Here is a 21,652-nt window from a genome sequence, read left to right on the forward strand (position 1 = left end):
AAGACTTTGTCGACCCTCAGGTCCACAGTCTGACTAACATAGGTTGATCCCTCTTTTCGGTAACTAAGTCGACCTAGTCCGATAACATTAGTTGCTGACCCCCGTAGTCAACTAGATTACCCATTATACTTGTACTGGTCGTTTATCAAAAATAAATTATTTAATAACTCGCTTAAGCATAAATGAAGAGTGTGTGCATGTGTGTAACTGTATTGCTATCTCACTAACAACTGGCCCACTGCGGGCTATACATTCATTTATATAGGTTGTTTAATGAAGCATACAGTTCACCCATATAAGGGAATAATGGCTATATAAGATATTGATGACCATGCAAGGATAACTGACTGGTAGGTTGACTAAGAATATAAATAAGATAAAACATGAACACTAACCAAAATGTTGTAAGAATAGTAGCAAATCTGCCACATGCGCCGCCTCTATAGACGGCTATCTGTCTATAATAACCATGATAAAAAAAATGTGATAAAGTGGAATAATAATAAAATGATAAAAGATATAAGAAAATGAATCTAAACTATTTGCTACTGTCATAGTTACTGTCTGGCCTCTTGCTGGTTGGCCAGCTTCTCTTGGTATGCTGCTGTTCTACGTAACTGCTGGGCTTCCAACCTAAATCTGGCAGCTTCTGACATCGGCTTCCTTAGAATTGAGATCTCCAATCTCTCTGGACGTGCATTCACAGTCCGAACAGAGATCTGAGGCGATGGGCTGGAGAATAGAGCCAGTATACATCTTAGAGGCTGTGGCAGGCCGAACTATCTTACTCTTCACCGTGACTGGCGGTGATGTAGATAGACTAGGAGTTCTGACTTCAGTTGCAGGAGCCCTCCTTTTTTAGCAAAGTTAGCAGGGGTCTTCTGATTATTGTTAGACATTCTGGAGTGCTGGTTATAGAGCTCGGGTTTTGGAAATGGTTTTGGGTCATCTAAAGAGACGTACTCGGCCCGGTATAATAATTATCTTCGTCAACTTCATAGAGGAGGCCCTCCTTACCTCCGTGCTTCTCAGCAGCATCCATCTCCCTCAACCGTCTTTGGTGTTTAGCCATCATATCTCTAGAGCTGGAATTCCGTTCACACTGACAGTAGCACCTGGTGAAATGTTGTCTAATATAAATTTTTCTTCGCCTAGGAGTTGTACAGCTGTAGTTGCATATTGGACAGGCAGTTCCTTTCTTGTCTATATGTTTGTATATTTCTCGCTCAGTGTGATCAGCTATCCATTTTAGAGTAGCAGGAGTGATTCTGGCTTTCTTAGCCTTGGCTATAATTGTCTCTTAATCATCTAGTCACCCTTCCTCTTCTACAATTAGCTCAGCAAGGTCGTCCTTATTTGGTATAATTGGTAGTACATTAGTAGGGAGGGTTGACCTCTCAACTGTTTCAGTAGTAATATTCATAATGTTGGCACAGTTTGCAGACACCTCTGGACAGTAGAACTGATGTTGACTAAATGACTGAGGCATGGCAGCACATTTCAAAATGGCTGCTGCCGATGACGTCATCACTTCCGGGTCATCTGATTGGATAATGTTCAGTTCATAATCTTGTAGGTGTGGAGGTAGATTCTTGCTTCTCTGAGGTCTGCTAGCATTATTTGGCTGTTTGTGGACAGTTAACTCCTCTGCTTCTGCACTTGTTGGAGTGCAGTTTTCTGAGTTTCTTTGGTAGCTGAATGGGGGATCCCTCTCAAAGTTCTCATTAAACGTGGTAGCATGAGATCCCACTTCTCCTGTCCTCTTCCAGTTAGGAGAGCTCGCAGGGAGTCTTCGAGTACTCTATTATTCTGTTCAACTATACCATTACCTTCAGGCATGTATGGAATCCTCCTTGACTTTTCGACCCCCTCAGAGTCGACACAGCTCTTGGAATAGGTCGGATTCAAACTGGGCCCCCTGATCAGTATGGATTATTTCTGGTAATCCAAAATAACTGAAAATCCTCTAGTGTACTGACCACTGTAGGTGCGGTAGCTTCTGGGATTGCAATGGCCTCCGACCACCTAGTCAAGTGGTCGGTCATCACAGGAGCCCAGATGTTTCCTCTAGTTGTCAAAGGTAGTGGTCCGACCAGGTCTACAGCCAATCTCTGCTAAGGTCGACCACCGTAGAGCCTCTGTCTATTGGAAGTTGTCACACCAGTGTCATGTCTAACTTGTTGGCACACTTCACAGGACATTACTGTCTGACGTATGTCACTGGTCATCCATGGCCAATACCAGTCCAATTGGACCCTTTTTAGTGTCCGACCTATGCCACTGTGAGCCTGTCTATGTGTCTCCCAGATTAGGTCTTGCCGCACAGGTAGTGGGCAGATAGTGACTACTTTACTTCTACTATTTTCTGAAATTGTTGCTGTCAAGACCCCGTCACGGCCGATCTGTAGTTGTGAATACATATTGAAAAGTCTCTTCAGCTCTGGGTCGCCAAGTTGTAACACTCGTTCATCTAGTGGTCTGCCAGTCAGCAGTCTAGTAGATTTTCCCGACTGCTGTCTCAGCTTTCTTTTGTAGTGCAGCAATTTCACCAGCTTTTGTCTGTTACAGGAGGCTGTTTTTTATATTAGGTGGACACTGACCTGAACCTTGGTTGACCTTCTTGTTTCAACTAGGGTCGACCTCTCGGTCTGACCTGGGGTCAACCTTCTTGTCTGACCTCTGGTCATTCTCGTTGCCATTTAAAGGCCTGCTGTCTGGTCCGACCGGGCGGATTTCTACATCTGCTGGGACATCCACTGTTTGGTTCTTCTGTCTCCGGTGTTGTCGAGACAAAGATGGTCACTCAGTTTTATCAAGGTTTCTCGTGGGTACTTGATCTGGAGGAATCGTCTCATTCTGTAATTTTTTGCAGACCTCCGAGCGGGTAGGTCTACGATCTCGTCTGAATATTGAGATACACTGCTTGCAGTATTCACATTGTCTACTCAAGCCATCAGCGTTTTTATGCTTCTCTCCCTTTCGGTGCACAATCTTGTATCTGTGTTCTGACAAGCTTTCCAACCACCGGGCTATCTGACAGAAGGGTTGCTTCCTCTGATGCAGCCAGACTAGAGAAGCATGGTCGGGCCTGTTGACAAACTCTTGACCGTACAAATAGGGCCGGAGATGTTTCACGGCTAACACCACAACTAGAAGTTCTCTCCTCGAGACACAGTAGTTCCTCTCTGCAGAGGAGAGTGTCTTGCAATGATAGGCAACAACTCGCTCTTGTCCTTGCTGGACCCGAGACAATACAGCCACAGTTCTGATGTTGCTGGCATCTGTATCAAGGTTTGATGAGGTTTGATCTGGATAGCTTAAAACAGGGGCATGTGTCAAGAGCCACTTGAGATGACTGAAAGCTTCTTGTTCTGGCTGACCAGAACAAGAAGCTTCCAGAAAAGATTGTGAGAAGAAATTCAACTGATGAGTTGTAATGCTAGTGTTTTATTTCTATCACCAGTTTCAACGTGAAAACTATAGATAAAATAAGCATAGTAAATATTCAGATAAAATTGTCATTGATTATATAATTCAAATCAAACAATGCATGTTACATGATAAAACACAAGAGTTATTTTTGTTTTATATTTAACCCTTTCGCAGGTGAGTTTTTGAGCCTATTTTTGATCGCCCCGGGTGAAATAATTAAAAAAAAAATTAAAATTTTGAAATTTTATTGAAATATTCTTTTGCTACACTATGGTTGTATAATAGGTTTGTATCACATAAAAAGGCATTTTACAAACAGTTCAACGCCCTTTGTGTCTGTTTGAGCTATTTAAACTACCCTTACACATGTAAATTAAAAAAAATTGAAAAATTTGATTGTTGTTGCAATCATGTTATATTGTTGAATAAAACATATTCTGTATTTGTATTACAAATAAAGCATTTTACAAGTAGAACCACACTTTGTAATGCATATTAGCCACTGTTTAGACTTAGTCCTTAGCACATATCCATAGTCCATACAGTCTATTTGTGGTCTATAGTCCATACTGTCTATTTGTGATAAGAGTTGAAGCAAGCACCTTTGCACTATCCGACTCCACAATATTTACACCATGTACCAATTCTAGAACCTTTGTAGCTTTGACCTTTTGGTTTAGCACATACAGTACACTTCTTTTTTTTACCATCTGGAATGACTTCAAGGAAATGCCTGGCAGTTTTCCTTGCAGCTGGAGAGCAGCTAGGTTGCCCTACACGTTTTCTAGGCTCACGGTAATCTTTATTCAACCCTTCCACTAACTGAATAAGAAAGTAATGATGGTCCATCTTCTTTCCAACAATGTTGGGATTAGCCTTGTAGCAGATATAAGCATTGGTAGCAGTTCTGTCAATGAGGTGTAGGACTACTTTCTTCCACAGCTTTACTGTGCGCAACTCCCCAGAATATTGATCTGTCATCTGATCAGATTGATCTACGCCCCCATTCCAGAATTGTAGTCTAATACTACCTGTGGAACTTCTCTGGTTGCATTGTATACCTTTTTCTCTACCATGTTTGCTGTTGAGCAAGTGGACAACAATCTTGCCTGCTTTCTGTCCACCCAACTGACTGCAAGAAGGTTGCCTTTTCTACTAGCCAATATCTCTCTTTTGTTGTTCATTTTCACTTTCATCTTGTTGGGAAGTTTTACACGGCCTGCTCTTACAGTTCTTGTGATGTATGTGCCTTTGGTCAAAAATTTCTCACAAAAGTCTACACTTGTGTAGTAGTTATCTACTATGGGATGGTGGTTATTGTTCATATGAGGCTCCATGAGTGCTTCACATACAGAAAATGGCTGACCAGAGACACCTTTTGTCATTCCCTTGGTATGATACATAGTCTGTGAACAGTAGCCGGTTGCAGAGTCACATAAGTTATACTCCTTCGGCCCCCATTGATGGTGTTTCTTGATGCGAATGTAATTCACCAAAGGATGTCTTCCCTTAAAACCCACTATAGATTCGTCAATTGAGGGAATGTGCCCCAGAGTAAACTCTTTTTGCCAAGCTTTGTTTAAATGCTCTAGTACTGCTCTAAACTTGTAGAGCTGATCATATTCCGGTGTTCCTTTCTCTGGCTCTTGGTCACTGTCACTGACATGAAAGAAACGCAAGATCAGTTTGAAAGTATCCTGTGTAAATGTTTCTTTGAATGATGAGGCATTCTGACTCCAGTTGGTGCTGTCCCATTAGGGTTTAATAGTCTTTTTTCCATTTATACCCATGTTTAAGATAGTGCCCATGAATGCTTTCATTTGTTCTACTGTTACATCTTTCCACTTGTGTACCTTGGAGTGATGCTTGAGAACCTTTTTTTTTCTTGTATAGTTCTCTTTATACTTGTTAGTTTCAATGACTAGATGTTCCCACAAAGAAACACCCCTGCTCAGTTGGAGCAAAAAATCTCTCAAAGTAATCCACTGCAGTTGCCTATGGTGGAGCAAATACTGGCCCAATAGGACTGGTAGAATCATTGACATTGAGGCATTTGTCATTGCTAGGGTTTCTAATTACAGTCCAAACCCCATCATTACTGATTGCATCTCCTCCACCATCCCTTGGCCCAACAACAGAAGCATCGTCATCACTAGACTCATCACTTATATCAAAGTCCATTAGATTGACATCAGAAAAATTTGAGTCATTGTCTGAGTCATCAGCTATAGAATCTGCCAAAACAAACTGGGCCCTTCGAGTTGATCTAGCAGGTCGTTGGGAAGATGAAGCCATGATTACAAAATGTTTTTTTGTGTTCACAAAAATCAATGTTTGGATCTTACTAAGTAAAAAAGGCACATAGAAAGGGCATCGACAACGATCGCCCAAAATAAGTTGAAATACAAATATACATGTCTAAAATGTGGTTTTTCAAGTTCACACATATCTTCTTTTACTTTAGAAAGTATTTAATTGGATAGAAAAACGAACACAGACCAATAGCAAGTTCTTTTGTTCACATAAAAGCATAAAAATCAATTCGGGGAAAAAGGCTTAGTATCTTACTGAGAAAAAAAACATTTAAAGGGCGTTTGATAACAATCGCCCAAAACAAGTTGAAATAAAAAGATACATGTCTAAAATGTAGTTATTCAAGTCCTCACATGTGTTGTTTTACTTTAGAAAGTATTTAATTGATTAGGAAAATGAACAGAGACCAATAGTTAGTCTCAATACATAGTGCGTATGATAGCGATATTAATGTTGCACTACCCACTAGAATCACTATCGCAAAATGACATTGATGTCATATCACCTGCAAAAGGGTTAAACATAACAGCCATCAATTCAATGAATCCAATTATAAGAAATGTTTAAAACAAGCATCAAGATTGAAAATACCTTGTTGGTTCCAGACAGGATACACAGTAAAGGCAAAGAGATGAAGTCCGTATAATTTTCCAAGAATCTTCTTTACAATGATACGTGTTAAAGTAACTAGTTTAAATTTCTCTCATCGCAGAGTTTGCTTGTTTTCTTGATGAACCGCAGAGTAAGAATGAAGAAGGGTGCTGTTTTGTGGATCCAAAAGGAAAATATCAGAAAAACATTGTGAATCATAAGTGTTTCATAAAGGCAATGAAATTGCTATATAAAGGCAAAAGGTCACAAAAAAAGGTGTGTTGCTGACAAAATTGTGGCTATCCGGGTGTGATATGCAATTAATTGTTGATTTACACACAAGGTAACTGGTGATATCATGAATTATCTCAATGCTGTGTTTAGACATGTATTTACGTTGTTTGGATTTGATGTGTAGTTGCTATTTATAGGGCTATTCCTATGGTTATTACTACTTCTAAATATGCTGCCAATGATACCATGAATCTAAGATATGATATCATGATACTAAGAATCTTACACTTCCACCTAAAATAAGCAGAGCGCAATTTTACTTTACTTGCTAGATGTTCTCATAAGTACAACAACCCTGCTCACTGGCCTGTCAACGCACCGCGCTGCCTGGGCAGGATACTGCCGTGACCCAACCCTGAGCTGGAGTGACCTGACCTCACCATCATGTGACCTTACACACTCTTCAACTTTTCTCAGTGACCAGCAATTATGATGGCTTTCATCTTGTAATACATGAACTATGTCTCCCACCGATATTTCTGGTGTTTTTCTGACCCACATTTGTCTTTGTTGTAAGCTCTGCAGGTACCCGCCTTTCCAGCGCCTCTAAAACATATTTGCTAATGATTGCACAACACACCACCTTTTTCGAGAGTTTGTATTTGTGTCAGTGAAATTTTCAGGAGGTGGAAGAGTAATCTCCGATTTCATGGTCAGCAGCATATTAGGAGAAAGAGGCATTTTGTTCTCTGTTACTCTTCCCAGAGGCCGACTATTGATTGTAGCCATGACCTCATAGAATAAGGTACCCAACTGAGATGAGCTCATTCTCCCTCCATACTACAGCTACCTCCTTTCCAAAACGACTGCAGTCATCGTCCACTTCTGTGACTTTGAGTTTGTAACTGGTCCCACCTGTAATTCCACAGAGCTGCATGTACATGCTGCACGCTATAATTATACAGGGTAATATTTTATAAATATGCTGCAAGTACACATGTGTCCTACTGCATAATAGGCTTACTTACCTAGCAAAAACTTCAGTCTCAAACTTTTCTTCGACTTGCTCTTTCTTTACTGTTTTCTTTGGTGGTAGTGTACTGACACATGAACTAGCATCACTGATGAAGCTGATTGATGTTGAGGGAGTAGGTGGAGGCTCTACATACCCCATGCCTTCTGTGTCACAGACTTGCAGCATTGCAGGGGGCCCGGATTAACAGTGTCCACAGCTTCTAATGAGCTTTCTGATCTGAAATTATATAGCATGATTCATTGCATAGAAAGCACACACATGTGCACAGGGAGCGTGCACCTTTTGAAAAATGGGCAAGAAGAGGACAACTCCATACATATAGGAGGTTTTTTCTGCATGAATTGTCTTTGTACATACGCTCTCTGATGTACAGTAACACAGCTCTCATCTCAAATATAGCAGCATTAAATTTATAGTTATTTTATTTATTGGCATCGCTTTAGAGCTATATCTTGTCAATAAGGCAACAAATTTTCATCGATATTAGGTAAACTAATAATCCGGCCTTGCCAAGTATGGTTCCAATCATGTTAAATAGTTCCACCACCCTGCAGCTCCCGATGGTTGCTTCTGCTTGTTACACTTTCTAACATACATGTAGGTATCTCTTAGATTTTTAAATCTCTTTTTTGCATCATCTCCATCTAAGCAACACAGTTAGTGTAAATATGAAAAACAATAGGCTCTAGAGCTGCAGTGATTTTTAACCACTGTCGCGGCACACTAGTGTGCCGTGAGAGATTGCCAGATGTGCCGTAAAAAATTATCCAATGTCACTTTTTTAAAATCTAAATTTCTACAAAACATATATTAATCATTTTCTGTCCATATTATGTCATTGTCCGGTGTCCTTGGTGTAAAGGCTGGGAGGGTAATTTACTGTAAAACTTTTATTTGAATGCCATTGTGTTTTACTTTTTGACCCTTTTTATGCACCACCCGAGAAGGTTACATGCATGCTGCATGCTATATGTATTCTTCACAACTACTTAATGGGTTTGAAAGACGATGAGTATGTACCAGCTGGTTATGGGGACACCGGGCTACAGAATGGTGAGATAGTTCAGGGATTATGGTGAGATGACAAACAGCTCGTCGGTGTAGACCCTCTTGCTAGTCGTAACTGGGCAGTAGCTGGTACTAACACCAGGCAAAAATATGTTGAATGGTTTTCTATTCAAGGTGTTCGGAAGTGGCAGGTTCGATTTCTTATGAGAATAAACTGATGTGGCTGATGCTACTAGGCAATCTATTATCTAATTATTAGACAATAATTGCTACTAGGCAATCTATTGTTATACATACAATACATTATCTACTGAAAGCCTAACAACTTCGTTTTTGTCTTGAGTTGAACATAGATTTTGTTTCTCGAGTTTAAAACAAAATGAGGCAGATTTTCAGAATAAAAGTTGAGCATAATATAAATCTTAATGAACATATTGAATTTAGTAAAGTTCCATTGGTCGGGAACGTGGTGTGCAGTGTACAGTGTAGACAAAATAAAAGTAACAAAAAACATAACTAGATATGGTGAGTATATTCCATTGCACTAAAACTTAGTGCTACACAGGCTACAGATGATGAAATGTGCTGCCATCCAAGTCTTGGTCAACACATTCATTTGATGATATAAACTGAGATAGGGGGGAAGCTGACTCCATTACTTTGAGGTAGGCTTTTTGGATTTTTATATGGAAAGTTCTACGACTAGGAGCATCCAGTAGCCTGTACTGCTCCTTCACCATGGTGCCGAATCTTTCCAGACTATCATCAATAGCAGTCTGACAAGTTCTCTAAAAGGAGGTGGAGATGACAGACTTAATGAAACAGGTAACAACAACACAAACTCAAACATTGGATTGCTAATGCCGAAAGTCTATGTGACAATAAAACTTCAATTAGTATTGCGATTGTAACAGGTAATGTCCAAGTGTAATTGTGGTGTTTTTTTATATAAACGAAGCTGCTGCTACTCTTGTTTCATGAGTCAATAATTTTCCAACATTCACACACTCACCCTGCTATCTAAGTAAGAATTGAAAGATTTTATGTTGTCCAGCAAAGAGGAAGCGATTGGGTCATCATTAGATCGTTTTCTTTTTCTTTGGGAAGATGATGGCACTGGTGGCATAGTTGAGGTGGAAAGAGTGGTTCTCTCGAGACTAGTCTCTCGATCATCAGTGGATGTAGACGGTGTTGGTGTCTCGATCTGCGTGTCGAGCTCAACAACAGAGATATTAGTAGTCGAGGTATTTGAGGCTGTTCTATAAAATTCAGGAAGACATTACAAACATGACAAAATGATTTCTAGTCTGTTAATTTGCTAGTAACAATAGATTGCCATTAGTTTTTCTTCTGTTATTGCACAAGAACAAGACATTTCATAAGACGCAGGGCAAGGTTTGGGTAGAAAATAAGACTTATACTTGTTATACATTACAACCCAATAATAAATATGCATGAAATATTCTTACTCCAATTTTTTCATGTAGTCACTAACCATTCCATCTGGGACCACAAATACCACGTTGGCTCAGTTGATTTTCCGGAACCACACTTCTCTTTGACCCGTTGCCTTTTCTTTGCCTTCTGGTACTTATCCCACAGCCCCCCAATACTTAGCAGCATAGTCTGCATCTAAAATATAGAGATATAACTGATTGATAGGAACAAAAAAACTTTGAAGAACAATTATTAATTATAATTACGCAGTAGTTATAATTAATAATTATAGTTATAATTTATCAGAAGATCGTTCAGCTGCTCAGAACAAATGACTCGATACAAAGATTTTACCAACCTCCCATCAACAAAATTATATTTTTTGTTAACATATGAATGTTTTTCTATGCTGAGTACATAAGAAACAAAAACAGTTTTTATCATAGTACCATGGTTTTACATAATTAAATCAGTCAAGGCTTCTTCATCAGGATGAGTATGACACATTACTTTTACATATCTACTTATATTCTATATGAAAGAAAACCACACTCATTCACTTACATTTATGCAACACAATCACAAGCAACATTGTGTTAGAGTAACGCCCGCCACAATACTTTTACAACATATCATATGACAATGGATGACGTTATTTAATTATTTTACTTATTTACCAACGAATTCCAAATAGTTTTTTGCTCTCACTTTAATCGAAATGAGAGACCAAATATTGTAAACTATGCTATCTTTTTTGATATAGTCTGGGTAACCCTTGTTGTAAATTGCTTCGTGTTGTTTGATTAACGAAGTAAAAAGATCATCCATTTTATTTTAAGTTTTGCTCACACATGTAAGAAAAGATTTAAACCGTGCTCGCTAGAATTTTAAAAAGCCAATAAAATCAGGGATTTGACCACAAAATTTCGAGCAGGACGGAAATGGTTTGTTTCGGTCTGAGGATCTCACACGGCACACTAGTGTGCCGTGAGAGATTGCCAGGTGTGCTATGAGAAATTATCCAATGTCACTTTTTTAAAATTTAAATTTCTACAAAACATATATTAATCATTTTCTGTCCATATTATGTCATTGTCCGGTGTCCTTGGTGTAAAGGCTGGGAGGGTAATTTGCTGTAAAACTTTTATTGGAACGCCATTGTGTTCTACTTTTTGACCCTTTTTTATGCACCACCCGAGAAGGTTACATGCATGGTGCATGCTATATGTATTCTTCACAACTACTTAATGGGTTTGAAAGACGATGAGTATGTACCAGCTGGTTATGGGGACACCAGGCTACAGAATGGTGAGATAGTTCAGGGATTATGGTGAGATGACAATCAGCTCGTTGGTGTAGACCCTCTTGCTGGTCATAACTGGACAGTAGCTGGTACTAACACCAGACAGAAATATGTTGAATGGTTTTCTAATCAAGGTGTTCGAGAGTGGCAGGATCGACTTCTTATGAGAATAAACTGATGTGGCTGATGCTACTAGGCAATCTATTATCTAATTATTAGACAATAATTGCTACTAGGCAATCTATTATTATACATACAATACATTATCTACTGAAAGCCTAACAACTTCGTTTTTGTCTTGAGTTGAACATAGAATCTGTTTCTCGAGTTTAAAATAAAATGAGGCAGATTGTCAAAATACAACTTGAGCATAATATAAATCTTAATGAACATATTGAACTTAGTAAATTTCCATTGGCCGGGATTGTGGTGTGCAGTGTACAGTATAAACAAAATAAAACTAACAAAAAACCTATTTTGATATGGTGAGTATATTCCATTGCACTAAAACATAGTGCTACACGGGCTACAGATGATGAAATATGCTGCCATTCAAGTCTTGGTCAACACATTCATTTGAGGATATCAGGTAACAACAACACAAACTCAAACATTGGATTGCTAGTACCGAAAGTCTATGTGACAATAAAACTTCAATTAGTATTGCGATTGTAACAGGTAATGTCCAAGTGTAATTGTGGTGCTTTTTCATATAAACGAAGCAGCTGCTACTCTAGTTTCATGAGTCAATAATCTTCCAACATTCACACACTCACCTTGCTGTCTAAGTAAGAATTGAAAAATTTTATGTTGTACAGCAGAGAGGAAGCGATTGGGTCATCATTAGATCGTTTTCTTTTTCTTTGGGAAGATGGTGGCACTGGTGGCATAGTTGAGGTGGAAAGAGTGGTTCTCTCGAGATTAGTCTCTCGATCATCAGTGGATGTCGACGGTGTTGGTGTCTCGATCTGCATGTCAAGCTCAACAACAGAGATATTAGTGGTCGAGGTATTTGAGACTGTTCTATAAAATTCAGGAAGACATTACAAACATGACAAAACGATTTCTAGTCTGTTAATTTGCTAGTAACAATAGATTGCCATTAGTTTTTCTTCTGTTATTGCACAAGAACAAGACATTTCATAAGACGCAAGGCAAGATTTAGGTAGAAAATAACACTTATATTTGTTATACAATACAACCCCAAATAAATATGCATGAAATATTCTTACTCAAATTTTTTCATGTAGTCATCTGACCATGCCATCTGGGGCCACAGATACCATGTTGGCTCAGTTGATTTTCCAGAACCACTCTTCTCTTTGACCCATTGCCTTTTCTTTGCCTTCTGGTACTTATCCTACAGCCCCCCAATACTTAGCAGCATAGTCTGCATCTAAAATATAGAGTTATAACTGATTGATAGGAACAAAAAACTTTGAAGAACACTTATTAATTATAATTATGCAGTAGATTTATCAGAAGATCGTTCAGCTGCTCAAAACAAATGACTCGATACAAAGATTTTACCAACCCTTCCCATCAAAAAAATTATATTTTTTGTTAACATGAATGTTTTTCTATGCAGAGTACATAACAAACAAAAACAGCCTTTATCATAGTACCATGGTTTTACATAAATAAATCAGTCAACGCTTCTTCATCAGTATGACACATTACTTCTACATATCTACTTATATTCTATACGAAAGAAAACCACACTCATTCACTTACATTTATGCAACACTTAACTGCAACATCTTACATTTATGCAACACAATCACAAGCAACATTGTGTTAGAGTAACGCCCGGAACAATACTTTTACAGCATATTACATGACAAAGAATGACGCTATTTAATTATTTTACTTATTTACCAACAAATTCCAAATAGTTTTGTGCTCTCATTTTAATCGAAATGAGAGACCAAATATTGTCAACTACCCCATCTTTTTTTATATAGTTCGGGTGAGCCTTGTTGTAAATTGCTTCGTGTTGTTTGATTAACGAAGTAAAAAGATCGTCCATTTTATTTTAAATTTTGCTCACACATGTAAGGAAAAATTTGAAGCGTGCTCGCTAGAATTTTAACAAGCCAATAAGATCAGGGATTTGACCACAAAATCTCGAGCAGGACCGAAATGGTTCGTTTCAGCCAGAAATGTCTTCTGCCGAACAATTTTCAGCTGCCACCGATGTCGTTTGGCGTCGTTTAGTTCGTTTCGGCCCTCGTGGGACCACCCCTTTACACACAACTTATATGTAGGAGCGTTTTAATTAAATGCCCGGCCCTCGATGTAGGTGGCTCAACCTCCAGGCACCATGGTCTAGGTACGTCCATTCATGTGTTTGATGCATGGTCAATGCATTTAATACTGACCCACAAACTCAAAGTCCATCGGAATCAGACTGGTCATTTAGCACAGTATGCGTAGTTAAGTACCTTTGATTATAATTAGCGTGATGAATGTCAGTGTCACTCAAATATAGGTGGCCTTCAAATAAAGGGTGACGCTAGGATATTGGTATTGTGCTCATCTAAACAGGCACAGGTGTCACACTGACTGAGTATAAATAAATTGAGAAACAATATTGTGATTAAATCTCATGTTCAGAGTGCCATTTTATAACATTTTTGGTTAGTGGTGTGTTGCAAATTTTGTCAAATGTAAAAATGTGCTTTGGCTCAAAAAAGGTTGAAAAACGCTGCTCTAGAGTACACATGGTATATGTGATGACCAGTAATAGCAGTGGCAGTAGAGTATTCAATCAATGCAGGAAAAAGAAGCAGTCGGCAAGTAGGATATCATAATGTAATAGCAGTACTGCAACTGTGTACTGAATTTGCAATAGAATTGTTATTGTACATGTATTTATATTATATTATTCTTTTTTTTAAACAGTACACAGTTTTGATTAATAAAGTGATGTTATTAGTGATATAGTGATAGTAATATAATAATGTTATTTATATTAATTTAAATAAAAATGTGTCAATTATTATTATTATTTATTTACTTATCAGCTAGCTTTAATTCTTGCGATTTCTCGCCAGTTATTCCTTTTGATATCTTCTCTTTTATAATTTTGGTGTCTTTGATTATAGAAGCATGGCCTCTCTCTTACTATTTAAGTTGCTCTTCCATATCTGATCACCCTACTATTATTAATTAGGTAATCAATTTATTATTATTAATACGCTAGTGTTTGGTATGGCCACGATTGCAGTTTTCTCGCTCATCGACCTTGGAACAGCCAATAGCATGCAAGAGGTCACACTCAAAATCAAACATGTCTGAACGCTCTGAAAACGCCACAATCTTGCGGCTGCATGCATTGTCACATCGTTTCACTTTCGAATCACGTTCGCTCTAGTTTGCACGCGTCTTAACGATTAGAACCAACTTCAATTACCAACCAAAGAAATGCTCTCATTATAAATGAGATTTGTGAGATGCTAGTAGACTACTTTAGAATAGAACAATACTTCCATGTTTATGTTCACGCCCACTACACAAGATGTTTTGTGCTATCAAAGCTGATTGCCAACACATCATCTGCTAAAAGGCTACAAAAATGCGACATATTTTCTCAGGTTATTGACAGCCCTTCCTATATAATCATCCATTAGACCACTAGATTAAGGGGATGGCCGAAACTGAGCATTCAGAAACATGACATGGTTGTATAAGCTTTCACAATGCTGGAACCATTATCTGTGGTTATGCCTGAAAGGTGCTAATGTGGGAAATCTCATTTTTTCAAACAACGTTGAATAGTGTATGTTAATTTATGGTATGTAAGCCTGTTTAGTAAGCACATTCACCTTAATGTCTTAGCTTCTAGTTTTTAGTCAGCAATGTAGTGAAGTGTTATCCCAATGTAGGAATCAAGTGAACCTGCAGCAAATGTCCAACAATCAGTTGTCAGTCTATATAGAGCTTTGTTTGCAACCGCATCATGATTCACTTCATCTTTCACACGTTGTAGAGTTTGGCTATGTAGTGTTTGTATGTTATATATTTTTGTGAGGAAGGGTGTACCATTTTTCTACCACTGCTGTAAATTTTTTGAAACCCTCCTTGCTTGCTGTATACACAGGCGCACCATCTCTTGCCAGCCACTCAACCGTTGCAGTGGTAATATATTTTGGATTTTTAGATGTGAGTGGTGAAAATAATGCAAGGGTGGTGAGAAAAAAGTAAGAGTGGTTTAGGGGCCACTTTTTCTAGGTGCCATCACTAGTACTAGGAGCACTAGATTTAGTAATACTATTAGCAGCTAGGTGAGCTGATGCCTTTTTTGGGTCACGTAGCTGATGTTCTTTTAGGGTCACGTAATACCCGTGAAGCTTAAAGTGTTTTCTGAAGGTGTTTTATGAGGTTGACTGTATCGTTTTTCTTTTCACTAAAGCACCACAATCTTTGCACGCTGCATTGCGTTCCATTGCTTTCTTCAATCTTGAAGAAAAACTTCTATGCATCATAAAAAACTTATTGACTTTTGCGACATTCAATGACTTTCTTGGCGACATGATTAATGTGCAGTGGCAATAGTCCTTTTGACTGTGCATCTAATTAGTTTTGACAGCACAAGGAATAAATCGTTCATAACTTGTAGTCAATATTTATTATTTAATTATAGATTTAAGTTTGCGAACAATATAAAAAATTGGACACTAATATTATGCCCTAATGATCATGGAGAAGAATCTCATGCTGTCAATACAACCAAGTTACTTACTACAAATATTATGGTAAATACTTTGGAAATATTGCAAAATTCGATAAAAACTCTTGTGATATGATTAAACAAAGAAACTGTGTGTTAGAAATATACTAAAATAATGCTATGTAATTACTCGGCAAATGTTTGATGGGCACACAACCAATCATTTACTGAACTTTGAGGCCACTAATGTCTACTGAAAACATAATCTTGCTTACTGATCGACTGGTTTTACAACATTAATAGGATTACCCAAGTCTATAACAATGTTATCTATCTGAACGTTCTCATCTATATCCTGTTTCTCAGGATAGATAAAATAGGCAGCGGTACCACTAGCTTTACGCATAAAGCCTATTTTGTACAGGTTGCTTTTTACATTTTTCATTCTCCTATAAATGGCAGTTGGTCTGAGTGCTTTACTTACCAAAAAATTTTATTACAGCTCTCCGTTCAACATGTGAGCAAAATTCAGGAGGAGCAGCCATTTTAAAATTGTCTCCAAAAACTTTATAGCCTCAAAGTTATTAAAGAGATTACATTGTAAAGACAACATCTAAACGAACATAACTCCATAAATTCTGCAAGCGCTATAATAATAATAATTTAGCTTATAAGAATATTATCCTGACTTATTAAATCACTCTTGTACATGAGAACTAGTAGAATGTATGCAATTAAGATATGAACACACACATTATGTTATATTGATGTTATATGAATATATATGCATATCGGTACAGTGCTGCGTGGCAATCCTCACTTGTACCAAGTACTGTACTGGAATGTACTTGATCATTAAGTGCAGCCTTAAGAAGTTTGATGATAAATTATGGTCAAGGGTAGAATATATTAGAGCAAGCACCTGCAGCTAGTTTTTTATAGGATGCTAGTAAGTCAGCATAAACTATACTTACTCAAACGTCTTGCTCAAGATGACTGCCATTTGCGGTGATTTTTATTATTTTCTGGATAATATGTCACAGATTTTAATATAACATCTAGTTATAGTCTAGTTTGATTATTTTACAGTTACTCAAACTTTTAGGCTTGTTAGGTTCTTTATTTGCAAGTAGTTTCTCTAAAATACTTCTTTCGTTTATAAAAGTGATGTTTCTTTTGTCATCAAAATTCTTCTTCTCTTTATCAAGGTCAAAAGTTGCTGGTACCTGAGTTGACTTCTCACTAATTCTCAGTGAATGTAATACTCAGCTCATACGTAGTAAGTTGGAGTTTTCTTTGGATTGTATATTTCACTAGTACGTCGCTGTTTATAGTTAGTGTTTCCTTTTTTGGGGGTATAGGTATATCATGAGCTGGCTCCTCATCAATGTTGTCACTGTCTGTATACAACATCTTTGTTGCCAGTGTTTCTGATGTGAATTCATGCCTTTGTTCTGTGGCCTTGCCTTTGGTAGAATTTTGTCTCTTCCTAGTTTCCTGGTTGTTAGGCCTACGTCTAGCACAGCTTTTATGGAACTTCTCTTCTAGTCTGTTCTTTTTTTGGGTATCAGTCAGTATTGGGAACCTTCTTTTTTTCTATGGTGTCTAGATGGGTTTTTCAGTCCTGCTTTAAGCAGTGGCATAATTTCCTGTGGTATGACTTTTCTCTTAGAAGCTAAAGCCTGAATAAGAATGTGCTCTTGAGTGGAAACAGTTTGTAGCATATCATTATTAGCGACAGTAGCAGAGATTACAGGCTGATCATCATCGCTTCCAGTAACAGATGTTGCTGGGTGTTTTTCAATATTTTCAGTAGCAGGGGTTGCAGGCAGTACATCTTCATAAATAACAGAGTTTGGAAATGGTCGGTCTGTCACACTGGCTGTCATGAACTCACAATCACGGAATATTTGAGTATTTAAAGAAAATATGCCTGTGCATGAAAATTCTGATAAAATAATTGCTGGGGTCATACTCAAATTGAATGCCTTAGTAGCTAATTGACCTATGTCATAGATTGACATAGTTCTAGCTGGATTAGAGCGCATCAAGTTTTCATAAGCTTTATTGAAATAGGATTTCAGAGGACCAAAGACTACTCTATCAAGAGGCTGAAACTAGTGAAAAGTGTAGAGGTAGAGTAAGGCGCTTGATATTTGATCTCTTGCATACCTTGACTACTTTTAATGACAATTATGGGAATCGACTACTTCTAATAGGAATTATGATTTCCCAAAATCAGCAGAACTGCCTTATCTGGTGAACAGTGAAAGCGTTTGATGAAAAATGGCATGTAATCATCTACAAATATCTCTGCTGTCATGTAGTTCGACATAAAAACAACTCCCTTCGCACCTGGCGGAGTGCTATTCATGAAAATCTTTTTCATGAGGACACATAAAAATATGAAGAAAGGTATGTAAGTTGAAAGTCCGCCACGCTCATAGAATGCAACGGCTCCAACCTTATTTTTACTCTTAGAGCTGATCACTTTGGCAAGCACCTGGTCAGTTGTAATGCCCATTTCATCTAAAGTATATATATGTTGAGGTGCAAACTCATATCTAAAATAAAAAGTGTTGACACAGTGACCAGGTTTTCTAGCACAAAATCCATTACTTATTCAAGCATCGATGTACAGAATTCTTTTTAGAAAATTTGCTTTCCATGAATTTTAATTGCTTGCTAACACAGTGCACTTGCAGCTCTAAATACATAACTTCCAAGTTGGTCTGATAGTTTATGGAAGAATTCATTTACAGCAGTCTGGTTGAAACCAGTCTGCGGAGTCGATGAGGTAGCTTCAGGAGCTCGAACTAATAGTTTTTGATTCGTCATGAAAGATTCGCCAATCCTTTCTGTAATAAGTACTTTTATCCTCGTATAGTCCACCAGCTAACTTGACACCAAGACCGCTTGATTTCGAAAATGACACAATAGGTATAACATAACAAATGACGTAAAGAACGGTGTATCAACTAGGTAAGAAACACAGAGACAGCAATCCATGAGACAGCAATACTTGTACACAAAAATGAGTAATAGTATTACATGCAGTACACAAGAGTAAATGGTACAGGCTTATAAAATAATACATGCACGCATAGGTTAATACATATACATAGACTGCGCCTCCCCCTGATCTCCAAGATCAATTAAAACCAGCTACATCAAAATCTTTGGGTTTCCTAGCCCTAGCTGGTCTAGTGGCATTGTTTGCTGCAGTTGAATAGTTGTCGTTACTGTCTTTCGTTACAGGTGAAGTTTCAACGTTTACTAAACCATCAGTTGACTCAATAGTATTAGTATTAGCTATGTCTAACTCAGTCTACAGTAGCTGGCTGTTTATCAACTCTCCAGCAAAACCTTATGTCTCCTATATGGCGAGTCATGTCATCCACTTTAACTGCTGTGTTGGAGACCAAGGAAGTTACCTTGCCAGTTTTGCACACTGATGTGCACTTGGCGTTACTTCATTTTACATATACCTTGTCGCCCACTTTGTAAGGGTTTAAAATAATGTCCTGTTTACCCGATATTCTAGTAGATTCTTGTTTCTGAGAATTGTAATTAAACAATTTCCTAAATGGCGCAACACCATCTGTATTAGGAGAATTGTTGTACCAATATAGCATGTCATTTACAGTGCCACTGGAGCGGGCAAGCATGCGCTTAATAGTACGATGATTGCGTTCTATTACTCCATTACCAGAAGCTCTATAAGCACAACTGTATATATGATTTACACCCCATTTGTCAAGAAGAGGCTTGAACGATCTATAGCAAAGTCAATTATTTGACAATATTCCCACTGGAGACCTGCGCTCACAAAATATGTGGTCTAACTGTTCCATGACAGCGGAAGAAGTTTCTTAACTTTCTCCAAATCGCAAACCTGCTCGGTCCACAGTCAATAACAGTCAAATACGGGATTCCCTGGTAGTTATTATGTCAGTTGCTAAACGATACCAAACACTCTTCACGTCTACTTGACCAGTTTCCTAATGACCTGGTGCAGGATAAATTCGTTTGCACACATGGCAGTGCTTCACTATTTCTTCAATGTCTTTCTTTGTTACAGTAGGCCCCACCTTTCTGTGGCTAGATGCCATGTACGATCAACACTTAGGTGATGAGCTTCATGTAGAGCTTCTATACTGTCAGAAGTTGTTACATTGACAGCACATACTCGTTTTTCCAACCATTTGCGGAGAACTTTAGTCAGTTCATCGGCTTTGTTGGCTTAAGACTTTACGAGAGTTATTTGTAAGACCAACTGATACTCACTGATTAGATCATTTAGTAGATTGAGACGTCATTTCACCAGCATTTCACTGAGGCCGCTCACCTTTTGTTTTTTACAGTCCTGTTATACAGATTTCACCCATCCAAATACTCTGGCAGAGTCTGTCAAAATTGTCACGTTTTTGAGATTCCATTTCATAGCCATATTGATTGCTTTGGTAACTCCTTCCAACTCTGCCATATTGATGTGACCCTATCATTGACAGAACCTTTGCAAAGATACGAGACATTATCTTAGGTGCTGCATTCAAGCCCAACCCTAACCTTGTCATCATATAACGTTGAGTCGAACAGCTTGAAACCGTTGTAGTGACCTGTTCGCATGAAGTTGTAAGTATGCCTTTTCCAGGTCTAACATACATACATTGTCCCTTATCGTTCTTTGCTGCTTCAGTTTTTCTTGACATATGGCTACGTCATTTCCAGGATTGCTGTTCACATGCTGTTCACATGCTTGTAATTCGAAAATGACACAATAGGTATGACATAACGAATGACGTAACAAATGACATAACCACTAGGTAATAAACACAGAGACAGCAATCCATGAGACAGCAATACTTGTACACAGAAATGAGTACTAGTATTACATGCAGTACACAAGAGTAAATGATATAGGCTTACAAAATAATACATGCACGCATAGGTTACTATATATACATAGACTGCACTTTCATGTAAAAAAATCGATTAATATTGATCTTGAACATACTCATATTTTTGCTTTATTAAGCCAAACCAAATTAATATTTATGTATGTCTCACCTCCTTCATGCTTTTTTCATGCCAATAAACACATGTTTTTCACTTGCTCATATTCAATTTTTAAAAAAATTCCCAGAAAGAAAATGGCCTCACTCTGGTTTACGAAGTAGCATACTCTTGGAAATTGGAGTTATCTCTAGCCAATCATAGACTAATCCTCAAACAATGCCATAGCAATAAAATGCATTTGCAATATTGTCGATCATTGGTTGCTTCATTGTAAAAGTAGTTACTGAAGCCCAACCCTATCAGGTCTAGGTTGTCTTGACTGTACCTAGTTCAACTACTTTGGGATCACTATTGAGGGTTAATTTGAAAGGGTTAATTCCCTCAGCTTCATGTGTTATTATTGTCCTTCTGCTGTTTGCACGTGTTGTTTGCATAGAATCACAGAAAAATAGAAGTTATTCTATTATTAGTTTCGTCTTACATTTGTAATCTTATTAAAAGCCTGTAACTTCCTTCAATTCAATTGGTGCTTTGTGTATGTTTTTAGTATGATGTTTGGGATGTATATTCTGCTTATTTACTTTGAAGTAATTCTTTTCTTTCTCAC

The 21,652-nt window shown here is 37.9% G+C and overlaps 2 protein-coding genes across 2 annotated transcripts in view; both read right to left on the reverse strand.

Moving 5' to 3' along the window:
- Positions 1-21,652, reverse strand: part of LOC137401118 (cytochrome c oxidase assembly protein COX16 homolog, mitochondrial-like) — a 386,239-nt gene that overhangs the window by 28,687 nt on the left and 335,900 nt on the right. The gene's annotated exons all lie outside the window — the stretch shown is intronic.
- On the reverse strand, positions 4,428-5,727 carry LOC137400875 (piggyBac transposable element-derived protein 4-like). The gene is made up of 2 exons (XM_068087219.1): positions 5,446-5,727; positions 4,428-5,129 (listed from the first exon to the last, which is right to left on the reverse strand). Exons 1-2 carry the CDS (start codon positions 5,725-5,727, stop codon positions 4,428-4,430), a joined length of 984 nt encoding a protein of 327 aa, XP_067943320.1.

This window comes from Watersipora subatra, chromosome 7, assembly GCF_963576615.1.
Source record: "Watersipora subatra chromosome 7, tzWatSuba1.1, whole genome shotgun sequence".
In the NCBI taxonomy this organism is placed as follows: domain Eukaryota; kingdom Metazoa; phylum Bryozoa; class Gymnolaemata; order Cheilostomatida; family Watersiporidae; genus Watersipora; species Watersipora subatra.